At 53.6% G+C, this 25827-nt stretch overlaps 1 protein-coding gene across 3 annotated transcripts in view; it reads left to right on the top strand.

Moving 5' to 3' along the window:
• Positions 1-25827, top strand: part of RGS3 (regulator of G protein signaling 3) — a 97640-nt gene that overhangs the window by 25651 nt on the left and 46162 nt on the right. For 2 of the 3 annotated variants that reach the window (XM_081278945.1, XM_081278946.1), the window contains 4 exons: positions 1961-2044; positions 6891-7002; positions 13327-13370; positions 19353-19475. In XM_081278945.1, coding sequence (XP_081135071.1) covers positions 1961-2044; positions 6891-7002; positions 13327-13370; positions 19353-19475 — 363 coding nt within the window. Of the gene's footprint in view, positions 1-1960; positions 2045-6890; positions 7003-13326; positions 13371-19352; positions 19476-22892; positions 24346-25827 lie in introns of those variants that run through there. The other variant, XM_081278950.1, reaches the window with a different exon arrangement.

Below are 25827 nucleotides of genomic sequence, written 5' to 3'. Positions count from 1 at the left end.
ATCCGTTCCTTGGCTTGGCCAGTGATTGATTCAGAACTGGCTGAAGGAGAGCTTTGTGGCCTGGGATGCATTTGGATCTCCCTCTCCTCCTCCTCCTTCCTCCTCTTCTCCTGCATTTCTCTCACCTTCTTTTAAAATTATTTATTAAAATTATTTAAATTATTTATTAAAATTATTTAAAAATAATCTTTATTCCATCAACAAAATAATAACCAGTATGAATATCAAGATGTGCCTTTTCTGTGTTCATATATATATATATATATACACACATTTTAAAAAATAGATCTTATTCTATGTATCCTTTTGCTGTTTTTAAACAAATACAGTAGCATGAGCATCTCCCACTCACTAGATGCTCCTGGAGTCTGGGTCGTGTGGCGGTTGCCCAATCCTTTATCACCTGCCAGGCTTATCTCACCCATCCTCCCTTCAGATACGTGTCCACTCTTCTACTCCTTTGCTATCGTAATCTGCTCTGTAATGAAAATCCTGGCACATGAATGGCCTCTCTGATTCTTTGCCTTTGGAAAGATTCTTGGAAGTGAAAAGGCTGAGCCACACACGTGGAGGCCTCTTTACACTTGAGCAAGCTTCGTACCAGGATGATCCCATTCATTCTCTCATCAACAGCACAGAAGTGACACGGTCCCAGGGATGTTACTTCTGCCCCTGCCCTCCTCTGGTCTTCCTGGCATCCCATCCTGGGTCCATCATAGTCAGTGGATCTTAGAATGCCTGCTTGGCTAGATGCCGTGCGTCTGTGGCCAGCAGCACACCTCTCCTCTCTCTCCACGGCTGTGGGCCTGGCCTCTGTCTGTCTGTGACTCTGTGTCTTAGGCTATGACCCAAAGGTCTTGGCATCCCTGGGGGTTATTTATTGTTTTTTAAATTTTGATAAAAAACTAAAATTGATTTTTTAAAAAAAGTAATGGAAACTTTTTGAAAAATTTAAAATTGCATACCATATAAGCTAAAAAGGGCCTAACACTTAAATGTACAAATTATGTCACAAATATGCACTGAGATAAAGGAATTGTCCCTCGTTCCCAGCCTGGAAGCCTGCACGCTCTCCCTGATCCTAATGCCCTTCCTTCCCACAGGCCTGGCCTGATGAGGAACATTTCCTTGCTTTTTTTTTAGTTTTACCATCTGTGCATGTTTCCCTAAAAAACATGTTTTGTTTGGCCTTTTTTGAGTGCTATTTAATGAGGACCAGACAGCATATATTCACACAGGTCTCGCCTCGTGGCTTGTTGATCAGATGCGTGGAGGCTGTTGTGTCGTGGGGACTTTTACCTTTCCTCCGGCCCCTGGCTTGAGGTTGGGTAGTTAGAGCCACGTCACAGATTCACATTCACCAGGTCACGTCCTGCTGGAACCTAGGGCATGGGGAGCTCTCTCTGAGCTGCGTGGGGACAGGACATTGGGGTGAGAAGTTTGGGTGGGAATTGTTCCTGGAGACCTGATGGCCAAGGAGGAGGCAGTCGGCGGCAGTGTGTTATGAATGCACAGCAGGGATAGGCCTCGAAGGGACTCCAGTGGCCAAATCTCTCAGGTGTGGCTCTCAGGATGCCTCCTGGGCTGGACAGCAAAGACCTTCCTGGGAGATGAGAGCAGGTCAGAGCTGGGGTGTGGGGGCTGCCAGGACCCAGGAGCTCAGAGCAGGGGACAGGCAGCTGCAACCAAGAGATGCCCTCCCCCTCTGCTTGACCAAGTGTGTGGTTGGACTTCCTGTCAGAGCACAGCCGTCACCGTGAGGGCTGGTGGAGAAGGTGACAGCCACCGTTCCACACAGGACAGGCTCATCTGTCTTTCTGTTTCCGTCCCTTGGGTGGTGGGGGCGTGTGGGTTCTTGTGAGGGGGCGGGCCGCAGTCTTCTCTCTGAGGCTGGTTTTGGCAAACTGCTGTGCCCCGGACCTCTGCACTGCCCGCTCACTCGAGCCCTGCCTTGTTTCAGCCCCTAGATCTCTGCAACCCTGCCCGGACCCTCCTGTTGTCAGAGGAGCTGCTGCTGTACGAGGGGAGGAACAAGGCTACCCAGGTAAAGTGACATGCATTCCCTGCAGGCCGTCCTTGCCATCCTCTGTACCCTGCACTTTTCTCTCCTCCAGATGGTCTTGGAATCATACAACCTAACAACCCTTCTAACACCCCCTTGTGCCCCCTGTTCTCTTGACCAAATGGCCACCCAGTCTTTTCCTGCACGCTGCCAGTGATGGGCAGCTCAGTCCTCTCAAAGCTGTTAGGACATCTTTGATGGTTAGACATCCCCCAGCCCCTAAAGACACCCCATTCCCTATCCCAGCTTCCTCTAAGGAGAAGAGCTGGCAGTGTGTCCCAGCTGTGACAAGTGGCTTTGTCCGTGAGAAGATTCAAGCTGTTAGCCAAAGAGAATTTCTGGAGGCACATCAATTACTCGAATTTTCTGAGTCTGTATTAACCCAAATCCCAGATCCTCTTCTGAGATGAGTCTGATTTCTCCCGAGCGCCAGCTCTGCCAGCAGGGGTCAGGGTGCAGGCCAAGCCATTCCTCCCGGGAGTTGGCCCCTGCTTCTCCAACTGGGAGCTCTTTTCTGACCCCCACACTCCCCAGAGCTGGCCAGGTTCCAGCTCAGCCCCAGAAAACTACTTGGGAATAGAAATGCTTGGGTACCCAGGGGCCAGGAGCCGAGGGCAGAGGGCTTACTGCCCAGCTGGCTCTGCCGGGCCGAGTGGCTGCTTGGGGCAGTGGAAAGATAAGCTTGGAGCAGGAGCCTGTGTGCAGCCCCAGCTCTGCGGCTGGGTCTCTTGTCACCTCTCCCCTCTTCTTCCGCCCCCTCATCCGAACGGTAGGGTGGTCTGTATTCGAGGCAGGGTCTTAAGCTTCTCAGCCTAAGCATCTGGGCACTCTGTGTGATTGTCCCTAGAGCAGGAGGTCGCCTTTTTTTGTTTTGTTTTGTTTTCCAACAAGAGGACCAGAACCCTCAAGTTCAAATCAGCATTGCTTTTTTTTCAAGGGGGCTCCTTAGGTAGACCGCACACTTAATCCCCCAACACTGGTTTTGCTTACGGTCTTTCTGGATCCCCACTTTGGGGCTACCTATACCACACATGCATTTTATATACTTGCTCCTGATTAGCTCTTGCATGTCTCCTGGAGAGGCATGATTGTCCCCACTTTGCAGACAAGGAAACTGAGGTTCTGGTGAGATTAACTGGGGCCTGAGGGTCTGAAGGCTGGTGAGGAATGGAGCCAGAATTAGTATAACTGAGTACAGCTCAGAAATGCCTTTTATGATCCCACACTGTCCTGACATGTTTGTTTAAAAACAACGAAACACAAGCCAAGCCACAGCCATAGTTACACTTCATCCAAAAAATATTTGCCTCGTGGATCTCTGGAACCTTAGAACCAAGAGATGCCCTCCTCCTCTGCTTGAAGATTGAAGGAAGTGATTTGAAGACAAGTAAAATAAATATATCCCTTTCTCTTGAAGTATGATAGCAACCAAATATGAGGATTGTTGTACCCTATCATGTTACTCAGACTAAAAATAGAAACCAGTTCCGGAGGGATTTGGATAACTTCACAGAATCTAGTATGGGTTGGGCTGTCAGTGATCATCCCTGATATTTGTTTTTCTGAAGTTTTTTTGTAGTACTGGAATTGAACTCGGGGGTGCTTTGCCACTGAGTTAAATCCCCAATCCTTCTTAATCATATTTTAAAGGAATTTCGAGACAGGGCCTTGCTAAGTTGCCCAGTCTGTCCTCAAATCTTACGATCCTCCTGCCTTAGCCTCCCAAGTTGCTGGGACTACTAGTGTCCACCACTGTGCCTAACTTTTCTCTGTAACTTTTCAGCTAATGGTTTTCCTGGAAGTTCTAAATCTGCAGAGAGGCAGCCTCTCTGAGCAGTGGTTTTGTTTTCTGGAGAGGTCTAAATTATAGGGAGTTCTCTGTTACCTTCGGCAGAATTCTGTATTTCTGAAATGTTCCCCATTTGCTTCTTTGTCCCATTTCTTCTCCGGGCATGCTCAAGTTTGTGATTATCTGTGACGATCCAGTTCCACACCATGCATCCTCTGCCCCAGAAGTCACGGATGTGCTGCATGTGCCCAGAGGTCACGGCCAGGCCCTGTGCGAGGCTGCAGAAATTCTGTGTGAGGCCGGAGACAGACACACCCTCTTTTTATACAGTGACTCACTGAGTTTACCATTAACTAAGTCACCAAGGTCTTTTCTGCAAATCCTGCCCTGAGGCCAGGTTCCCAGGAGAAGGAGGGGCCACCTGGGAGGACAGCCTTCCAGGTTGGAAGGATTCCCTAAGCCATCCCTCAACACTTGACCCTTGGGAAAACAGATGTGTCCTCAGCGCCTGTGTGGGCCAGACACCTGGAGGACTCCTGGCCAGTGGGGGAAGGCCGCAGGTACTGGACCCTGGAGCTAGGCCTCACTCTTGTGGGCTCTGGGACTCCTCCTGGAGGAGGCCTGCCAATGCCCGAGAGCTGGGAGGGGTCTGAGGCTCTCCCCTGGCATGCTTGCCCTCTGCACCACGGCGTGCTGTGTGCCAGCTCTGTCCTTTCCCTGACCTGACCTTTGGGGAAATTCTTCATTCATGCCTTAATCACTTCCTGTCTAGACCATATTCTCAGCTCTGGGAGTCTGGGCTGGGGCAGTGGCCGGGGGCTTTTCCCACATTGCCCATGGCTCCTCCCCTATGTACTCTGTCCAGCCCTCTCTGGGCCTGGGCCACGTTTGACTTTCTAGGCTCCTGGCAGGTTGTATCCTCCAACTCTGTCCCTGACAGCCTCCCTGTGTGTTTGGAGGTGACAGCCAGATTTCCCTGGTTTGGGGACATGTTTTGTGGAGCCTGAGTATTTGCCTAGTGTTTCCGGCTACTGTGGCATCCTCTCTCCTTTGCTTGGACTTTGTGTTCTTCTCCCCAGACAGCCAACCCCTTGAATCCTTCTGAACTCTTGATTGTTTTCTTCCCTTCCCTTTACTGTCTTATATTTTGGGTCTCCTTAGCGCCTCTCTTTGGTCTCTGGATTCTCGCGTATCTAAGGACAAGCCAGTTGTAGGCGTATTTGCTCTCTCTCTGGATAGTGAGAGCTTTTGGATCTGGGTAGTGGTTTCTGGCGGTGTGGCTGTAGACAGGTCACTTAACCTCTCTGAGCTGTAGGGTCTTTATCTGTAAAGGGTGACGGCGTTATTTAAGTGATGATCCATAGAGAGTATTCAACAAATGGAGGCTTCTGTTGGGCTGTATTATGATAGGGCTGTGCTGGGAAGGGAGTTGGATAAGATCATCCCTTCTAGCCCAGAGTTCTGGAGTCTGGGTCCCACTGGAGAAGCAGGAGCCCTGAGGCCCCCTGCTCAAGAACATCTTCCTGTTATCTCTGTGGCCCCGATCCTCTCAATCTCGGTGTTGGTGCAATGCTCAAGCCACAAGTGGGCCTTGAAATGTGTATTGCATACTTTTAAATTACAGAAGGGACAGAGTCCCACTGTAATATAATGCAAATTAAACAGAAATGAAGAAAGTCAAATCCCCACTCTCCAGAGTGAGGAGAGCCGGGAGTACCTTAGATATTTAAAGAATGCTTATGGAGAGGGCTGGGGGTGGAGCTCAGTTGGTAGAGTGCTTGCCTCCCATGCACAAGGCCCTGGGTTCAGTCCCCAGCACCACACAGACACACAAAAAATGCATATGGAGAGATTTATAGTTTTGTTTGACAAAACTGCATTATATTCTAGGTATTTTTGCACACGGCACTGTTTCAGTTTACGAGACAGATTTCTATTTCTGCCTACATAGCTCTACTTTGTTCTTTTAATAGTTGCATAAAATTGTGCCATTTGAAAGCAGCGTAATTTATTTTATCCATTCTCTCTTGATGGGCATTTATGTTTTCTTTCTTTCTGTCTTTTTTTTTTCTTTTTTAATTTCAGAAATGCCGCTGAGCACTTCCTTCTCTGTTCCTATTTGTGTGTTCTTGACTTCTGTAGGAAGAATCTGAGAAGTGGAGTTGCGGGTCATCTCTGACGGCCTGTGGCTCAGCGTCAGCACGCTGGCTTTTTAAACTTGGCTCACCATCCAGCGTGTGTCCTCAGCAGGCTCCAAGCTGACTTTTCTTACTTCAGAAAGGGAGGCAGGGTCGGTTTTTGACATCGCAAAAAGAACGTCCCAGAATGAATACTACTTTGTGTTTTTTGGGCTCATTTAAAATTGGATTTTATTGCTTTTAACTAAAGGCCACTGCAGGATTTCCAAAACAAAGAGCAGTCCAGGCTGTAGAGGATCCACTGGGTGTTTTTTTTTAGCTTAAAAGTATGCCAAGCATGCCCGTCAGTTTACCTATAATATCTAAAAATAGCCTTTTCCTTTGTTTTTGGAGCGGCTAGAACATACGGGAGATAAAGTTCTGTACAAGTCTGTATTGGAATGGACGTAACTGGCTTTTCTTGAACTGATTTCTCAATGCAGTTAAAATTACCTGCAAGGTATCTAAATGACTTCAGGCCACATGATGCTTCATTCCATTGGGCCAAAGAGGTGGAGGAGGAGCAGGCTCAGGGTTGGAGCTCCTAGGCGTGGGCGTGGCCAGTCCAGGAGAGGGTCTGGGGGCACCTGGCTGGAGAGGAGCTGGTAGAAGCTGCTGGCCGTAGAGGGTGAGGGCTGTTTTTCTTCTTGCTCATTATTTCCTACTTCAAGGAGGGGACTCGAGAAAACTGGGGGCTGTGTGCCCTGCAGAGTGGGTCCCCCATGGGCTGGGCCACACTGGAGCTGCCCCTGGTTCTACCTGAGATGACGAGGAGGATGTGTGGCACAGACCTCCAGGGAGGTTGCGGCTGCCCACGTCCAGGGGACAGCGGAGCAGCTGGTTCTGTCGTTTTCTGGTGCAGGTGACACTGTTTGCCTACTCGGATCTGCTGCTCTTCACCAAGGAGGACGAGCCTGGTCGCTGCAGTGTCCTGAGGAATCCCCTCTACCTCCAGAGCGTGACGCTGCAGGAAGGTAGGCAGGGCCTGGACGCACGGGTGCCCCTGCCCTGGGCAGCCAGATGCCTGGTTTGGGAGGCCCTCGGGAGCCTGGCTGCCAGCTGTGGGTCATTTGAGTGTGCTCTCTGGTCGGGCTCTGCCCTTGGGCTGGCAGCCTCTCAGATACTCTTGTTCCATTCTAGACCGTCCCAGCCTTCTGTAGACCTTGAGTTTCTCTGGGAGGTTCTATTCTAGAGATCTTCCAGGGAGGCTACGGAATGGAAGAGCTTTGGACTCAGTCAGAATCTTGAAATCTTGGTTCTGCTCATCCTTACTGGTGTGACCTTGGGAGATTATTCAACCTCTCTGAGCCTATTTCCTCATGTGTAAATGAAGATAATAATAGTATCTCAGAAGGTTGTTGGGTCCAATTAGGTCATTCATGCAAAGTGCCTGGCCCACAACAGGTGCCTGATAAATGCTTGTTGCCACCCCACTCACTGTGCCTGCCTGCAGACGGTAACTACTGGCCCCTCCTCAGCCAGCCACATGGCCCTGGCCAGAGCTGGGGGCAGCGGGAGTGCGTGTGGCTGGGGCTGGTGAACGCAGCATGCAGAAACATGGGGTGGACTTCTAACCCAGAACTTTCCACGTGCCCTGGTCCGCCGGGGAACGGGAAGCCAGCTGGGAGTGTGTGTCCATCAGTTTGGTTTGGCGCCTGAGGTCTGCGCTGAGAGGGGCCCGATTTCCTCTCCTGGATCACGAAAACAACAACAGACCTGTTTGAGCACGGGCGACAGGGGGAAAATGTGACCCAGAGAAAGAATTCTATTTGGGTGGGTTTTGCTCCAGGGAAACTTCCTGACTGCTCGTGGACCCATCCTGCGTATTGGGTGCCCCGGCTGGCCTTTCTCTTTGGAAGCCCGCTGTGTCCCCGTGACAAAATTCCACTCTCCCCTCCCCGTGGGAAATGGCTTTCAACTCTTCCTCTCCGGCTTTCACTGACCAGGGTGGCCACTGAAAAGAAAAGCAAGTCACTTCACTTGGGGCCAGCCCCTCCCTCCGAGCAGGCTGGCTCAGCCTGACCCAGGGCCAGTGGTAGGAGGCGTCCTCAGCTCAGGCACCAGCTTTCTGGGTGCTCCCCATGCCCGCCAGTGGACTCTGCCCTTGGCTTCCTTGCTGCCCGCCAGCTCCTCCCTGCTCCCTGGCACCCGGCTTCCCTGCGCTGGTGCACACCCTGCATACAGGCTCTGCTGCCCCTGCCATCCCCCCCTGCAGACCGCGCAGGCCAGTCGAATCTGAGGTGCCCTGGGCAGGCAGAGCTCAGAGACACGCCCTGAGGGGGACTAGAACTGAACCCCAACTCTGCTGTGTTATTGTAGTTCTGGGGCCACAAGCCCAGCACCCTTGTTTGCTCAGCTTCCAGATACAGGGAGGGAGGGAAGAGAAGGGGGCTCCGACTGGCTGAGCTTTAGGTGGAGGTCAGGGTGGGCGGAGGAAGGGATGGAGGAGCTGAGGGCATAGCTGGAGGTGGGGGTCTGGCTTTGCTGCTCATGTTCTGTGACTTTGGCTGCCTCACTCCCGTTTCTGTGATGGGCTTCTCTGACTGTGAAACAAGGGGTGGGCCAGGCTTTTGGGTTAGCTTCCAGTCCTGACACCCTCTGTTGGGACCCCCGTGGGTGCTGGGAGAAGATGGACAGTGCCCAGACTGCCCTGTCTCCACCCCTTGGGGGGCCTGGACTGGGAGTTTTTTCCCCTCTGGAGCTCCCAGACCCCAAACTTGAAGTTAGAGGAAGGGTGCGCTCCATCCCTCACAGGGTCACATGGTCAGGGTGGTGGTGGGGGCCTGGTCATGAGGCAGGGGGGCTCTCCAGATGCTGAGCTGTGTGTCAGCCACAGTCTGGTGCAGGCGTGGCCTCCTTAACCTAAAGACCACTTCTGCCTGCAGAGGGCTGAGGAGTGAGGGTGGCCAAGGCAGTGTGCCTCAGAAGAGATGACCAGGGATATCAGAGCCTGGCATAGGGTTGGCATAGGAGAAGATGTGCTCTGGATTTGTTGGGCAGACCTCAGGCCTGACACGGTTTGGAGCAGCCTCTGGGGAAATGGTTGAGGGTGAAGGAAAGGCCCCATGATGCTGGGCACCGAGGGTGCGTGCTCTGGTGTGTAGACTTCTTTCTGGGTCACAGTGGGCCCTGGAGTGCCCCCAGCCACCCCCAGAGATGGCTCCAGAGGTTCACCGAGGTCCAGTGCCCCCTCTGCTCCTCTCAGGGTTGGAGCTGTAGGACCTGCTGTTCTGAGTCCTGGCGCCTGATTTCCTGCCCTCCTGCCCAGGGCCCAGGAGACTCGGTGCTGGAGCAGGAGCCTGGTGAGGCTGCCATGAGACACACTCGGCCTCAGCCCCTGGGGGCACAATGGTCTCTACCTGAAGCTCCTAAGCTTCTTGTTGTCTCTTTCAAATTAATACATTCACAGAATTCATTTGGGGCAGAGAAGATGGTAAAGAAGGGGTGTATCCAGACTTTCCTGCAGGCTGGGGCCGGAGAAGGCTGTGTCTGTGGAGAATCCACCCCACCCTAGGGACCAAGGACTCCCTTGTGACTTGTCTGAGGAGCCCTCACTTTTGCTGGCCAGGCACACTCCCAGGGCCTTGCCAGGGCATGGGACATTATGGGTGCGCACAAATGCTTGTTGGGGGACAGACTTAACGACTAAAAGGAGACCAGAAGTACGCAGCAGTTTGGGAGCTGGGGGTGGCTCCCCTCCCCCTTGGCTCCCGGCTGGTGGTCCCTTCAAGCCTGCCTGCCTCCTCCTGCCCAGCTTTCCCCGAGTTCAGGAGGCCTGAATGGCAGTGTAATGGGAACAGGCAGAAGGCTGGAGCTAACAATTGGGACATCTCCGGTCAGCCGGGGCCCATTGTGGTCTCTTCCTGCCTCTGCCGCCTGCTGGCTCTGCTCCTCTTTGTGTTTCTGCCTCCCAGGCGGCCAGCATCACGCCCACAGTGTATCTTCCTGGCCTGCCCTGGTCTCTCAGACGTGGCCTGGAAATGTCCGGCTGACTCATGGGCTCTCTAGCCACCTTGAGGAGCCAGGTTCTCACTTGGGAACTCAGTGGCTTTGGTCCCAGCTGCTAGAGTACTCAGAGTTAAATCTCAGTTGACATTTGCTGACCTGTCCTCAGGGCTCACCTTGGTGCTCGCCATTGGGGCCAGAGCAGAGGAAGAGGCGTGTCCCTGTCTGGAGCTCCCAGCCTGGTGGAAGGACCTGTGGCAGGGCAGAAGTGTGACACAGCCGTCAGGAACACAGGCTTTGGGGGTGGGACGCCTGGTCAAATCTCAGCTCTGCCACTGACGCACTGTGCCCTGTACAGGTTGTTTCCCCTCCCTGGGCCTTGGTCTGTGTATCTGGGGAATGGAGACTGCAGCCCTCCTGGCCTGCTTTGGAGGGTGAAGAGGATTTGGTGAATGGTTGAGTTGGGATTTTAGGCCAGGCATGAAAAGGCTCTGGGAAAATAACAGAGGGGTCAGACCTGGGCCAGGAAGGCCCCTCTGGGCTCCATTTAGCTCATGTTTAGAGGTCTGCCCTGCAAGGCCCGTGCATTCCATCCTGGGAAGGGAGGCCCACTCTGGAACTGTTAATGGCTCCCCACTGAGTTTCAAAATGGCGGAAGCAGTTAGAATGTTGCGAGGAAAACCCCAGCACACGCTGCCTCAGAGTCTCTTTTCCACACTAGCCCCAGTCTTTTTATGTGACCTACTTCCTCCAACTAGGTCCCACCGCTCAGTAGTTCAAAAAGCCCTAGTCTTTTTTGTTTTTATGTGGTGCTGAGGATCAAACTCAGTGCCTCACATGTGTGAGGCAAGTGCCAGTCTTAATGTTCCAGGAGGGAAGTGTGTTAACATTTTGTTGCTGTGATTAAAATACCTGGCAAGAACAACTAGGAGGAGGAAAGATTTATTTGGGCTCATGGTTTTAGAGGATTTTGTCCGTGGTTAGCTGACTCCGTTGCTCTGGGCCCGAGGTGAGCATGGTGGCAGTAGGGCATGGCGGAAGGGCGCTGCTCAGATGATGGCATCCAGGCAGAGAGGGGAAGGGGCTGGGGGAAGATCAGTGCTTCCAGGGCACACCCTCCAAGTGACCCACTCCCTCCAATAGGTCCCACCTCTCAGTGGTCCATTAAGCTGTCAGTGGATTAATGGATCCATCCACTGACAGTTCAGAGTTCCCACCAGTGATCTAATCATTGCCTAAAAGCCCCGCCTCTGAACCTTGCTGATTTGGGGACCCTGTCCACCGCATGGGCTTTTGAGGACATTCCAGACCCAAACCATGGCCCTGAGGCTCTCTTTGGGTCAGCCCCCCTGCCCCTGCTTTTCTGTGGCCCCAATAGCCCCCTAAGCTCCCTTGGTTTGTCGTTCTTTTATGAGGCTCTGACTCATGCTGAGTGCTGCCCTGATTCCATCCTCTGTCACAGTGCTGCCAGCACCCAGCTGGGACGTGGAGCAGATTCCAGCGGAAGTTTGCAGCGATGCAGGGAGGTCAGGGCAGCAGGAGCTGGCTTCACAGCAGACTCCGCGGGGGACCCCCAGCCTCGCTCCTGCCTGGGCACTCCTCTTCCTCATAGAGCCTTCCGTCCTCACTGCCAGCTTCTAAAACCCGAATTTCTATCATTCTTCCTCCATAGGTCTCTTTGGCTCTGCCTCTGCACTAAGGTCTGCTTCTGGAAAGTTAAGTGTTTTCTTAAAAGGAAGAAACCACCTCCTTTTGTCTTCACACCCCCCACAACACAAGGAACCAGCAGAAGCTTCGGAGTTAGTTTCCTTCAACATGATGATTTCTTAAGCAGGACGGCCTCCCTCCCCAGCCCGTCCCCAGTGGGGAAATTAGGGAGATTTATTCCTAGTCCGAAGTAGACCCCCACTTACTTCGGGGCTGTTTTTGTCTGGCTCTGGCCCTCAGGAGATTTGGGCCCAGAGAACTGCCCGTGTTCCTGCTTGGAGGGGACCTGGCTTTCACCCACCAGCGCCCCACTCTCTGCTTTACTAGGGAGTCGGCTTGACCCACCATTTCTATTTTTACCTTGCTGCCTTTTCTTTGTGACAAATTTTGGTTCTTTGACAATTTCTTTGCTTCAAGTATGTGTTGCGGAGTGTGCTTTGTGCCCAGTGTTTGCGAGGTAGGCCTTGAGAGGTGGGCTGTGGACCAGGCTGCCGAGTTGACCCCTGACTCCCCCTCTTGGGGTCCTGGTGGGGTGGGGCTGATACATGGTGGGCAAGTGCTCTGCCGCTGAGCTACCCCGCCGCTCTTGAGCTGATACATGGAAAGCACTTGAAGCAACATTTGGACCACGGCACTGTCGCACTCCAGAGATCTCTGGGGCTTTCAGCGTTGTTGTATGGTTGCGTCCTCAAAAGTGACAGGGCTGCTGCTGAGGTGGATTGCTTAAAGTGCAGGGAGTTTCCACCCATCCCCACCCTGTGTTCGGACAAGTGTCCCAATGGGGAGTGCTGCCAGGGCCTAAGGAGTGGCCCGGTGGCCAGCGCAGGTGTCCTGGAGGAGGCAGCAGCTTCTCCTCTGCACTCACTGTCTCTTGGGCACAGCTGCTGCTTCTCGCTGTCCTCGCCCTTGCTCAGGCTGTTCCCACCTTCCCATCTTGAGTTCTAGCTCAGAAAGGTCCTCCTCCAGGACACCCTTGCCAACAGCTGGGGGTCACCTCTGGGCCCTTGGGCTTGTGCCTTGGCTCTTCTGCTGGAGGAGAAGGGAATGACTGACAGTCCCTCCCAGCGCTCTGCAGGTGCAGAGGTTGGTAAATGGTCGATTTGGGGATCCTCGAGCAGAAGGGAGGAGGCTCCAGGAAAACACACAGGAAACCTGCTCAGAAAGCCCGTGCCTGGGGATTGCCCTTCCTTGGCCCCGTGTTTCTTGGAGGGAAACAAGCTCCTCGCCTCCAGGTTCCAAATGGCTCCTTGTTGAATTTCGGAATAGCCAAGGCAATTGGGGTGTTTAAAGGGAAACCCAGGTGTGTGTGCTGCTTGCACGCCCCTCATAGCAGGATCGCGGGAAGGAGGAGGCCTCCTGGGATCTCTGATAGCTCTGTGTGCCTGCCTGTTGGATGCCCAAAGGGTGCTCGGGGTCCCTCTCCTGGGGATGCCTTTCACGCTGACCTATGGGCGACTTACAACCGTGCATCACCCTGGTTGGCTAATTAGTGGGCTCTACTCCCTGTGCCTTCCTCTTGCTCCCACTTTTCCCAGGAAGCAGCACCTGCAGCCTTTGGGGCGAGACAGCTGGGACAGCTGGGCTGTGTCCCAGCTGAGACTCTTCAGCCAATGCTAACACCAGCCTTACTTTCTGTTCTTTCAAAGGTTCTTCAGAAGACTTGAAATTCTGTGTGCTGTATCTAGCGGAGGTGAGTCCCTTTCTCTGAACTTGAGGACAGTGATCTGCGATCTGGGGCTTGAGGTTCTGGAGGAGGGTTCTGATGCTGGCCTCCCCAAGGCTCTTGCACGATCCAGGGAAAATCCAGAAGGGCTGCCTCTTGCTCTGTTGAACAAGAATGGCAGTCAGTGTCCCCGTCTCTTAGCTTTGTGGGAAAGAGCAGTGGACGAGATGGCACTCAGGACAGCTCCTGAGATCTCCTGCTCAGCTCGCATAATGAGGGCACAGCCCGACAGCTGCACTTCACTCTGTTTATTTATTTAGCAGCCCTTCCTCTAGAGATTGCCCTGACTCCTGCACCTGCCTTTTTTGGTTGTCTTTTTCCAGGAAGTAACACCTACACTCCACTCCTACAGGGTCTCATCAGTGTTTCCAAAGGCCCCAAAGGCCCCAAAGGTGATCATACCATTCCCTGGGCCAGATAACGCAGGCTAAAGCAAACACAAAGTGTGTGTGTCTGGGCTGGACGGATCCTGGCTCAGAGAGGTGGACTCTCCTGGTTATCTCATGCTTACATGCTTGATTTTGGGATCCTCGAACAGGAGGGAGGAGGCTCCAGAAAAACACTCATTGGGCACTCTGTGCCAGGCTCTGTGCTAGGTGTTTTGGGTGCAGAGCAAAATTAGGCAAACAACTTATTGCTTGATACGACTTGGCAGAAAAAATATCGTGAAACCTGGGGGTTAACCAAAGAGGTCCTTGGTGATGAAAATATTGAGAGCCACTGAGCCACACAAGTTCTTTTCAATTTTCAGTGAATTTTCTATTCTCGATCTTGTATCTCTGCCAATGTGTGGGCAGGGCGGCATCATTTCTAAGGAAGGACTCATTAGGCTCACCCCTGCCCTCTGCCTCCCCTTAAGTCTGCCTCACCCAATAGTCCTGGGAACCTGTCTACACTAGTGGGAGAGTCCACACTGTTCAGACCCTGGGGGTGGGACATGGTCTATCGGCTGGCCAAGAGGAATATACCCTTCTGAGAAGGAATTGGGGACTCCCAAGAAGGACCTGGGGACTCAGTGGCCTGGAATACAGACCCAAGGGCATTGGATGTCCTCCCCTGGGTCAGCCACATCCCCACCGGGACACAGGGAATAGCTTCAGTGCCGGAGGGTGTCCAGTTCTACAGAGCCAAGCGCACAGGGTGCAGACAGGAGAAGCCATGATCCAGGCTGGTCCCCTAGCGCTGTCATTCTGGATTCTGATTCTCTCCAGCGGCTCCAGGACCTTTAATTTAATACCAAGAGAGCTTCCTGCCAGGCTGGGTTTGTTTTTCCCAGAGAAAAGCACTTTTGCTCCATTGGATCTGTGGTGTCCTAGCCCTCCAAAGAGTGAAGAAGGGATATTGATTTGGGGCCTTTTATTTCAGTGAAGTGCCAGGTGATCTGACCCCAGGGGGCTGGGAGATTGCAGCTCACAAGCAGCTGGAAGTCTCTCTTCTCCTAATGGGTTGCTATTTATGAGAGGCAAGTCTAATGCAAGGGAGAACAGACGCCTGCTTGCTCTATAGCTGGCACAGTCTCCACAGGGCTGCTTTGGGTTCCGTGGAGGGCCCCAAACTCGCGTCTTAGTTGGAACTTCCACCAAGTGACTTCTCTTCATTGTCTGATGGGCAAGTGGCGCCCTGAGCAGAAACCAGGGGGATGAGTCAAGGTTTGGAGAGGTGTTTCCATTCTGCACTAGAGGACCCCACTGCCTGTGTGGTAGCAGCTTTCTGATTGTTCCCCAGCTCCAAGTCCAGAGGAAGGTCACCCTCAGCAGTCCTTAGTCCTGGGTCTAGTCCCCTGGACAGGTGTCCCTCAGCCCCTGCAAATCCATGGGTCAGATGCAGCCCAGGACGGGCATGGGAGCACAGGGGGCATTGGGTGGATGATCATGTAGGCTAGGGACCATTCCCTCACTTTGGACTAAGGAGGACTTAGATTCGAATCTTGGCTTCGCCTTTTCCTGGGCAAGTTATATACTCCTCTGTGTCCCAAGGCAAGGAGGCCTACTTTGCAGGGTTGTAATGATTAAATGAGATTCAATGAAACAGTGCATCCAAAGCACTTAGCACAGAGCCTGGCACAGAGTGCCCAATGAGTGGCAGCTACTATTATTGTCAGATTCACAGCAAGAGGAAGTGCTTTTCATATTCATTTACTTTCCATTAGCGAGACAACAAATGATTTATTGATCTTTTAAAAAGAAAATTCACATTTTCTGTGATGCGCTTACACAGCGATACAAGCACAACAGATCACAGGCTCAGGAGGAGACTTGAGACGGACTTAATCCCTGTGAGCCTCAGTGTTCTCATCTGGAGAATGGGAACAGCTGCGACTTTCCTTCCTCCCCACACCACGCACTTGTCAGGAGAACTCAACAGTGAGAACATGCTCGCCAAAGCAAGCGAACAAACTTCAGCCATAGATGCAAAGGTCTTGGTTTTTATCAAAGTAAAATTAATCCAGGAGCAAGGAGGTGAGGCAAGATGGGGGTTTCAGAGAAGCCACGAGGAGCTGGGTTGTCTGTTTAGATTTGAGGATGGCCATGTTTAAGAGCAGGGGTCTGGGCCCGGTGCCATTTGCTCAGGGTTTGTACTGTTGAGCGGTCTGTGCGTGGTTGACCACCCCGTGGGTTATGTGAATTATGTGAGGATGCCTTTTGCATGGCTCACGGCCTTGACCCTGGAGCCTGGTATTGAGGGCAAAGTTCAAGTCGGCATGAAACCAACAAGTTGGGGCACTTGGAGCACACACTGGTCTGAGAGATGGTTCACATGTGCGGGCAGACAGACTGGCAGTGAGGGCCCCCACTTTAGGCAGATTGAGGGAGACGGAGATTCAGCTTCCCTGGAGGGGGCTGGAGCGTGGCTCTTCCGGTTGGCCAGGCCAGTCTGCAAAGCTTGAGCTCCTCAAAATGTTTTCCCATCTAAGACAGCCAGCCCCTGTCCCGGGCCAGGCCTGGGTTTGTCCGAGGTACCTAGGAAGCCTTCTGGGTCCTCTAGCATTTTGGAGGGTTCCAGCCCTATGCTCTGCTGCTGACACAGGCACTATGGTGGCCATGCCAGGTAGGGAAACATGGCTTTCCAAGGGACATTCCGCAGGAGGCGCTGGGCTAAGTGCTTTGGCAGCAGAATCTTTTAGCATCCCATTTAATCATTACAAATGATCAGGTTTCCGTTCCAAGTGGAGCAACATGGCTTCCCAAAGGGGTGGTTCTTGTGGTGTCAGTGAATGATCACAGCTGCTACCTTACATGATTATTGGAAGAAATATTGAGGCACCTCCGGGAAGGTGCTTAGTCCTGTGGGGGCTGGGGGGGTGGGAGGAAGCTGTCTCAGAATTAGGGAGGTAGCCCTGTCTCTCTGAGGGGTCCTTCCAGCCTAGGGAAGTTTTCTCATACTTTTGCAGGGAAGGGTTTGCCCTGCTGGAGCGTGGAGCAGCAGATAGTGGTACAAAAGCTCCCAGTGAACTCCCACGCTGCTGGGAGACCCATTGGCCCATAGTTTCTTCTGATGGCCTGGTGCTGTGGCTGCTTCTGGCTTTGTCTGCAAGAGAGAGCAGTCCTGCCAGACAAGGGCACTTGGCCAGGCAGTGAGGCCTCCCCAGGTTCTGGAGATGAAACCTCAGCAAATAATTCTGTAAGGCTTGGGGTCTTCTCTCTGGGATTCATTGGCCGCAAGACTCAGCAAGGCCCTTAGCTACTCTGAGGCTTAGTTTTCCGCTTCCATGAAATTGCCAAGATCAAAACAAGATCATGGATGGCAAAGCGCTTTTTAAAATTGATAATCAGATAAAAGGAATTATTATTAAGGCCAAATTCCTGCTTCAGAACAGAAAGAGGACATTAAGACTGTGGGAGATGAAGGAATTTGCAGGGCAGGAAGGATCAGGCCGGGGCCAGCTTTCTGAAGTGGTGGTTTTTTTCCAATTTGAAAGAGACTGAGCCTCTCTGGTCAGCGCCTGCCCCACGGGCTTCCTCCTGGGGAATCTCGCTCTTTTTCTGGGTGAGTCCTGCACCTTCCCCTGCAGTGGGAAGAGAGGGCACCTTGGTTAAGTGAGAGGTGGAGGGTTAGAGTGGCCTTTCTGAGGTCAGCCAGCAGGCTCTTCCCCTCTCTTCTCGGTGCTTTTAGGAAGAACGGCTTCTGAGTACTTGTCTGTGGCAGAGGAACGGCTGGCACCCTGGGGACAGGGTAGGAGGTGGCCCCACCCTGAAGGATGGTATCCTGTGGGTTGGATCTGATGTAGGGCAGAGAAAAAAATTCCCAAATGTGCTAGTAGAAGATACCTATGAAGGCTGGGGCCGGGGCTCAGCGGTAGCGCACTGGCCTGGCATGTGTGAGGTACTGGGTTCGATTCTCAGCACCTCATATAAATAAATTAATTAAATAAAAGTCTATCAACAACTAAAAAAATTTTAAAAAGAAGAAGAAAATACCAGTGAACACCCCCAGCACAGGGCCTTTGTATTTTCTGTCCCTTTTGCCCAGAAGAACTTCTCAAACACTTTTCTTGCTGTCTCCTTCTTAACCATCAGGCCTCAGCTCAAGTTCAGCCTTTCTTAGAAGCCTTCTCTGACCACCCAGCTCAAGTATGACCTCTGTGACATTTTCACTATTTTAAATTATATCATTTATTTAATGATTTATCGTCCTTACCTCCTAACCTGAGAACAAGGACTTAGTCAATCTTATTTGCATTTTTATTACCAATGCTTAGCAGAGACCCTGATACATATTAGGTGCTCAATAAACACTTACTAAATGAATAAATTATTAAATAATAACAATAGCTTTTGCATGAGGAGACCTGAGATCATCCTTGTTAGCTTGGTCTCCTAATAGCTTGGGAATGGATGTAGGTGACATCATTTTCAGTCCTATGTTACAGAAAACTCTTGATTTTCCTGAGGTTGGTAGCTAGGAAGTGTCAAAGGCAGAATTCAAATTCCATGAGGAAGGACTAGGTAGAAACACAGCCTGTTTCTCTTTTCCCTCCAGCTCATGCCCCAAGCTTCCTGGGCTGAGGTCACGTCATCATAGCATTTTGAGGTTACAACCAAATTCTGGTGGTGTCAGCACTTTCATGCCCTGATCAGAACACCTGCCTGGTTGGTGGCTGGTGGTAACCCTGGGCTCCTGGCTCCACCCAACCCCTTTCATGATTTGAATGCTTCAGGGGCCAGTGTCCCTGGGCCTGTGCCAAAGCTGGCCTGGGTTTGACCTCTTCCTGAAAGTTCCTCCTCACAGCCAGAGTTTGCTGAAGTCAGTACTTCCATGCACAGGTCTTGGCCCCGGGTGAAAAGGGCCTTCCTAGAAGGATTTTATTTAAATGACAGCTGTGCCCAAGGTGACCCTACCCTCAGTGGGGCTCAACAGTCAGGGAAGAGTCCCAGCTCACATGCCAGGCCATGGTGGGCTGCAGAGGAGCATCACTGCCCACCTGGCACTTTTCAAAGGGACTTGAGTTGCTCCTTGGGTTGGTTCTGCTCAGCATCCATCCAACATCCATCCATCTCACCTTGACCTTGTGATAGAGGAGTGTGCTGAGTGGGGGATGCAGAGAGGCCCTGGCTCCAGACAGCGTCAGCCTGAGACCTCGGCCCTCTGGATTCCCCGAGTGCTCCCCGGCTGCAGCCTTGTGCTGCCTGCCCCGGGGGTGACCTCACCGTCCCTGGTCCCTGTCCCACAGCTCTCCACAGGCCTTTACTGTGTTGGGAGCCACTGCCTCCCTCCCCTCCCCCAACACAATCCAGCCCATAGCTCCCCAGCTGGCCCCAGAACTGTTTCCCTGCTCCTCTGGCTGCCTTGATGTCACCTGGGATTAGTGTGCATTTGTGGCTCTTAGCAGACGCTCCCTTCCCCGTTGCAGCCTCGCCCTCTGGAGCCCAGATATGGGCTGGGGCCTGGGAGCCCCTCGAGCCAGGGAGCAGCCCTGACCATCCCTCTCTCTGTTTTCCCTGACGTCAGAAGGCAGAGTGCTTATTCACTTTGGAGGCGCACTCGCAGGAGCAGAAGAAGAGAGTGTGCTGGTGCCTGTCGGAGAACATCGCCAAGCAGCAACAGCTGGCAGCGTCGCCCCCGGAGAGGAAGGTAAGGGCCTCGCCAGCCGCTGCGGCCCTGGCTGCCTCGCTTCCCCTCTGCCAGCCTGGTCCTCGAGCCTCCGCCTTGAGCTGGGGGCCAGCCTGGGCTTGGCACTTGGATCTGGGCACCGAGCTCTTGGCAGGCTGCCTGTGCAGGAAGGTCTGCCCCTTGGGCTTTTCTTTGGGTCTGTCGAGTGAGCGTGACATCGCTCGGGAAGAGCCGAGGAGCCAAACTGAGCATGATCCATCAGTCCTCGGTTCTGCTGTTGGGTTCCGCCTGGGGCAAGGTTTAATTTGGCCTGGCTTCCCTGCTGCTGCCAGGCAGGCGGCCCCTCTGCCGTTGGTAGGCCATGCCTGGGGGCAGCGCACTGGTGTTTAGCACTGGCCCAAGGCAGACGTGTTTGTGGCAGGACCTATCATAGTTCAGTGCAGGCCAGAGCCAAGTGGAGCTGAATTTGGACTGCTGGGGGCTGGGGACTGGCCAGCTAGGGAAGATTGGAGCCTGCCAGTGGAAACTGCCAAGGGCTTGGGGATGGACCATGACGCGTGTTGGCCCTTTGACACCTGGATGCCTCCATAAGGCACAGTTTTACGCCCTCATTTGTAAGGTTTTCAGATCCCTTCTCTTACTAAACATGCTGGCCATTTGGAACTTGGTGTGGTTGGCCATGAGAGTTGCTGAGGAGGGTGCTTTTGGGTTTGGGGGAAGAGGAGAAATGAGAGGGAGCTGCAGCCTGTTAACCCGCTGGACTTGTTGCTTCTGGGAGTGTTCAGGCCTGCGGGGGCCTCGCACCCAGGCTCATGGAGGGGGCTGTGAGCAGGAGGTGGGAGAGGTGCCTGGCAGCCTCTCCTGTCACTGGTGGACAGACAATCCCCAGCTGTTCCCAAAGGGACTGAGAATCTGAGAGTTTCATCATCTTGGACTTGAGAGTTGGTGTGTTTCACATTGACCAGGGTAGTGGGAAGACATGGGCCTCCCAAGTCCCACTCCACCATGGACCGGCGGTGTGACCCTGGGCTAGTCACTCTACTGCATTGCCCTCTCCCAGGTGGCACCAGCTGGTCCCGTTGTCAGGCTCCTCTTCTGGGGAGAGACCTGTCTGGGGCTATAGGCTGGTCTTGCCCCACTGACCCAGGGTTGGCCACAGTCAGAGTCCCGGCTGATCCCCCTTCACTGGGGCAGCCCTGGGGGTGCTGAATGTCTGAATGGTCCCCTGCTTTCTTTTCTTTGGGCTTAGTTTCTCTCTTGTGGGGGAACAGGTCTGTGAGTCTCAGCCTCAGAGTTGGCTGCCTCTGGAGCATGTTGGTAATAGCCTCTCGCGATATGTGGGGTCACAAGCACCCGGAGGCTGACTGTATCTGAGACAGCTGCTGACCCTGACAGGTGGCTCAACCTGGCTGGGCCCCAGGTCCTGGCCTCTCGAGTAGGTAGCAGTTTGGCCACCTTGCCCCATCAGCCCTTTGTACAAGTGGTTAGTGGAGAAGCCGGCAGGAGAAGGTGGAGGAGGCACCCAGCTTCTGGGACATCCCCAGAACTGCCTGCTGGGCCTGAGACGGGCCCCACCCCAGGCTTGACCCTCCCCCAGCCCACCCTCCGTACAAGGCAGTTTATGGAGCCACTCTAGTGAGGTGGCCCCGACGTCTCTGGGTTCAACATTCCCCACCCGCCTCTACCATACTCAGAGTCTTAATAAGTGTGATTTGCCCTGAAAATGACCTAGACGCTTGCTGGGAAGGATGGGGAAAGGGAGGAAGAGGGACTCAAAGAACAGGAGAGACCCATGCTGTGTGACCTTCATCAACTACTGCCCGCCATGGCCTCAGCCGGTCCCCTGTGTACTGGTCAGGTGGCTTTTGGGCACTTCCAGCTAGGTGATGATCGTGAAAGCCGAGGGCCTGGGGCCATCCAGTCTCCTGAAGATTTCTGCTTCCGGCTTCTGGCCCAGTTCTCATGAAACCTACTGTCTTAGAGGCCAGACCTGATCTCCTCTTATGGGTGGAAGGGCAGGTACCGGCTCTCTAGGCCACGTCTAAGGTGCCTGTGGCCTGACAGTGCAGGGTCCCATACGGCAGGATGGACCAACGAGACCGGCAGCAGCTGGCTGTTTGGCATCCCTTGTCTGGGGACTCTGTTGCCTTTCTCCTGCTCGCTCTTTGTTGACAACTACCGGTGGGGTGGCTCTTCTCCTGTCCCAGCTTTTTTTTTCTTGCTTTACAACCTCCTTCCTCTGGGGAACTCTGCCCCTCTCTTGCCTCATTACCTGTCCCTGGAGGGCGTCCAGCTTTCTTCCGTCTGCACAACTCACACTGAGTTCTCCACGCGCTCCCCCAGCACTGCTGTGACGCTTCTCATCTAGAGCAACACGGAGCTGGTCCCCGCTGCGGCCAGCGAGGTTCCGGGCTGGTGGGGAGAGGCAGTGGTGGGTTATTTGAGCTAGTCAATCAAACATACGTAAGGGATGTGTTCTCTGTGCTTGACGCTGGTTTAGGTCCTTTGGGGTCACAGAGATAAACAAGACCTGGTCCCTGTCCTTATGGAGTTCTTCTGATTGGGGAGAGGTGGCCAGGGCATCCGAGTGGTGATCTGGGCACTAAGGCCCTGCCTGCAGATCCAAGAGTGGTCCCAGGGGCTGTGGCTGTTCATGATCCGTGCAGGGAATCCTCTTGGGGCATTCCCATCTGCATGGTGCTAGGCTTGGCCTCTGGAACCTTCTGAGCACAGTAGTCTTGCATCAGTCCTGGGGCTGACCAGGGAGAAGGTGCAGGGCAGCACAGACTGGCCTTGCTCTCCATGTTGGGAACTACACAGAGGAATTTGTCACACTCTGTCCTTGGCAGATCACAGTCTAGTGGCAGAGACAGATAAGGCAGCAGATACTTCAAAATAACATAGTGGTGACATGACCTCAGGCGGGCCACGTAGCCTCTCTGAGACTCAGTTTTTCATCAGTGAAGTGGATGGGTTAACAGGGCCCTTCTGAGGATTACACTGGCATTGTGCTTGGCCGAGTGGCCTAGGAGAAGATCTCTGTGAACTGGCGCCTGTGGTCGTTCTCGCCGTGGTTTGTCAGTGATGTCTGATCAGGAAGGTTCCTTTGTGGTCCTTGTTTCTTGAAGTCGATGCTGGTGCTCTGAGCACGTGTGAGGACTGCTCCATGCCACCTCCTGGTAGCCACCTCCTGGATTTCAGGACCCAGGCGGGGAAACTGAGGCCTCCTGGGTCCACTCTGGCTGCCAGCCTTCTCCCAGATGGGATGCTGAGGTGTGTGCTACCTTGTCGTCTCCGCTGGGGCAGCTAGAGACGGGCCTCGGAGATGCTGGGGACTGTCTGAATGCCTTAGAAAGGACCAGAGGCAGGTCGTGGAGCCAGGCAGGCCTGGCCTGAGAGTAGACAGTGAGCTAATTCCAGTTCTGTCTGGTTCCACAGAAACTCCACCCTTACGGCTCTCTCCAGCAGGAGATGGGGCCAGCCAACTCCACCAATGCTACCCAGGATAGAAGCTTTACCTCATCAGGACATACTCTGATTGGCTGAGCAAACCCAAGGGCGGGACTCTGCTTCTGGCAACTTAACCCTTTCTGGGGCGTCCCCTACCACACAGTAACCTCACCTCAACTGGACCCAAAACAGAGGACCAAGATGGTGGGCCTAGGGTCATCTGAAGGGAGCAGTCCCGAGGGTATGTGTGGACTGGCAACAGGAGCAGTGGCGCCAGAGGCCCCCGGCGCATGTGCAGACTGGTGGCAGGAGGCCCAGGTGGAGAAGACTCGGAAGCTCATTCCCTCCAAGGAGAAGGAGACTAAACGGCATCTGGGCACCTGCGCCGAGGTCGCCCTGGTGGACCAGGTTGACCCTCTGCGGCCAGAAGGTGCCTCTACCCAGTCACTCGTTTTCATCTGGACACATTCGTGCGTTCATTCATTGGATATCTGGGGACATCTCCTCTGTGCCAGGCTCTGTGCTAGGATCTTGGGGGGTACTATGGAGAACCAGGTGGATGTGGCCACAGCTCTCATCCAGATTCTAGACCTAGCAGGGAAGGAACCTTAAATAAATCACCGCCAACAGGAGCTCACAGATGGGAGAATCTGCGCAGGAAGCTAACGGATGCCTCTAGAGGGCGTGGTGTCCAGATGGCTCTGCGGGGACAGGAAAGTGGAGGGCAAAGGAATAAGCCAGCCAAGGTCTGAGAGCATGGTCCAGGCAGAAGGCGCAGCTTGTGGAGGACTCCTACCATGGGAGCATGGAGTGCTGCCCCTAGTGGTGAGGGCCAGCCTGGGCAGGACTTAGGCAGTGTTTTGTTGATTTCATTCTAGATACAGTGGGAGCCATGGAGGGCTTTTGAGGAAGGGAGTCAGAGCCTCAGGTACATTTCTACAAGGTCAGGTTGTGGATAGTGGGGCCCAAGAGGACATATGAGGTCAGTTAGGAGTCCCTTCAGTCCTCTGGGTGAGGGACGATGGTTTGTCCTGGAGGGTGACTGGGGTGGTGGGCATGTGAGTGCCAGGTTCTAGGATGAGAAGAGATGGTTCCCTGCCCCACCACCCGCCCTTATCTTCCAGCACATCTTGTTTTCTCAGTGGTGTGAGCGAGGTTTGGAACCTTCCTCAGAAAGCTGCCTGCTGGCCAGGCCTGGGCTGAATTCTGGAGCGTTCCTGGAGGTGGGACCAGTGATGCTCAGCCTGGCCAAGGTGGGAAGGTTCAGAGCCCCCAGACCTTGGCAGGGATTGCCCGTGTAGCCCCTCCGTCCTATGCTGAGTGGTCTCATGGGAAACTGGAACCCAGCTCTGGACATGGTTGGTTTGCTTTCTGTAGCGCTCCTAAGGGTCAGGGACTACAGGCTGGGTGTGGCTCAGGGACTCTCATAGACTGTCCTATCACGAGGTGAGAGGAAGCCTGACTGAGGGGCAGTGATGGGAGCCCATCCTGGGGGCTGCCTGCCACAACCCCTGCTGGAGCTCAGGGCGAGGCAGCTCTCATACCCCTTCCTATGCCAAGGTCACAGGTCTGAGGGACAACACTCATGTACAAAAGGGTGCGTGTAAGACCAGCATCATTTGCAGAGGAAAAGGGAACCGAGAGGCTGGAGATATGGCTCTGGCCAGAGAAGCCCCTGCCCTTGGATAGTCTCTGTGTTGTCAGTGTCTTTAGAGAAGGTTCCTGTGCCCTTGTGAGTGTGCACAGCTGCTGTGGCCACCTGAATCCCCAGATTGGTAGCTTAGAAGAGGATATGCCCCTTACCTTCCACGTACCCTCTTCCCAGTGTAAGGAAGAGCAGACGTGCTGAATCAGCAGCCTACTGGGTGGTGGGATAGATCTGCTGGTGACCAGGCTAATGCCCCTGCCCAGGAGGGAGACAGACGCTGCCTGCACTGGGATACTCAGCACCTCTGCCAGCCAGGGCTCGGCCCACAGGGCGAATGGAGCAGGGAGCAGCTGGGTCTGCACAGACAGCAAGCTGCACTTTGATTTCATTTGATTCCCTCACAAAATGACATTAAGGGGAATGGGAGGCACGAGAGAATCGCCTGTCTGGGAAGGCAGCAGGCTTGTCTCCCCTGGGCCTGGTGACCCAGCTCTGTTCAGCAGACAGGTGCAGAGGACAGGAGCTCTGGCCACAGAGAAATGGAGACTCTGAACACAGTACCCAGCCCCCGGCCGGGGCTTGCCTTCCAGCTTGTCCTGAAGAGCTCATAGGCGGAGCATGCTCCCATCCGGGTCCAGGGCGGGGAAGCGGACCTGTGCTGCTGGTGGGCCTGGGCTGCCCAGCGACTGCGGTGAGCCACAGTGCCATTGCTGCTCTGCCTTGTGAATCGATGCAACAATTAATTTGGCTCCATGGGCTCCAGAAGATGAAATATGACCTGGTGGCCACCGCTCTTCAGCATCCCAGTCCATCCCAGCCGTTCAAGATGGTGCACAACTAGCCAAATCACATCTGAGAGTCATAATCACGGGAAACGTGGCCGGCCCCTCCCCACCACATAAATCATGCTAAGAAGCACACAATGGCCTCTTTCCTGATGGGCCAATTGTCTTGGTTTGGTGTCTTGGGCCCAGGAGCTGGGAGCTTGGGAGCACAACCATTTATTGTTGAAAAGGCCATCTGTGTCATTTGAATACAAAGTGACCCTTTTAGTTCCCCCACACACCCTCTGATCCTGTTTCATGGTTTCTTAGGTCTCAGGCTCCGGGTCTTTTGAAACACTCATCTCTCCTGTAAGCTATCATGCCCGGGTCTTTGAGCCCCTTTAGGAGTTGGGACAACATGGACCTTTGAGAAATAATGACATTTATTTGTGTATGTCTTGTTGTTTTATTCTTTAATTTATTTCCCTAAATTCTGCCACCAAAGCCCTCG

This window comes from Spermophilus citellus (assembly GCF_964194105.1).
Source record: "Spermophilus citellus genome assembly, chromosome: 2".
NCBI lineage: Eukaryota > Metazoa > Chordata > Mammalia > Rodentia > Sciuridae > Spermophilus > Spermophilus citellus.
The sequence above is the reverse complement of the archived record's forward strand: the minus strand, read 5'-3'. Positions and strand labels throughout refer to the sequence as shown.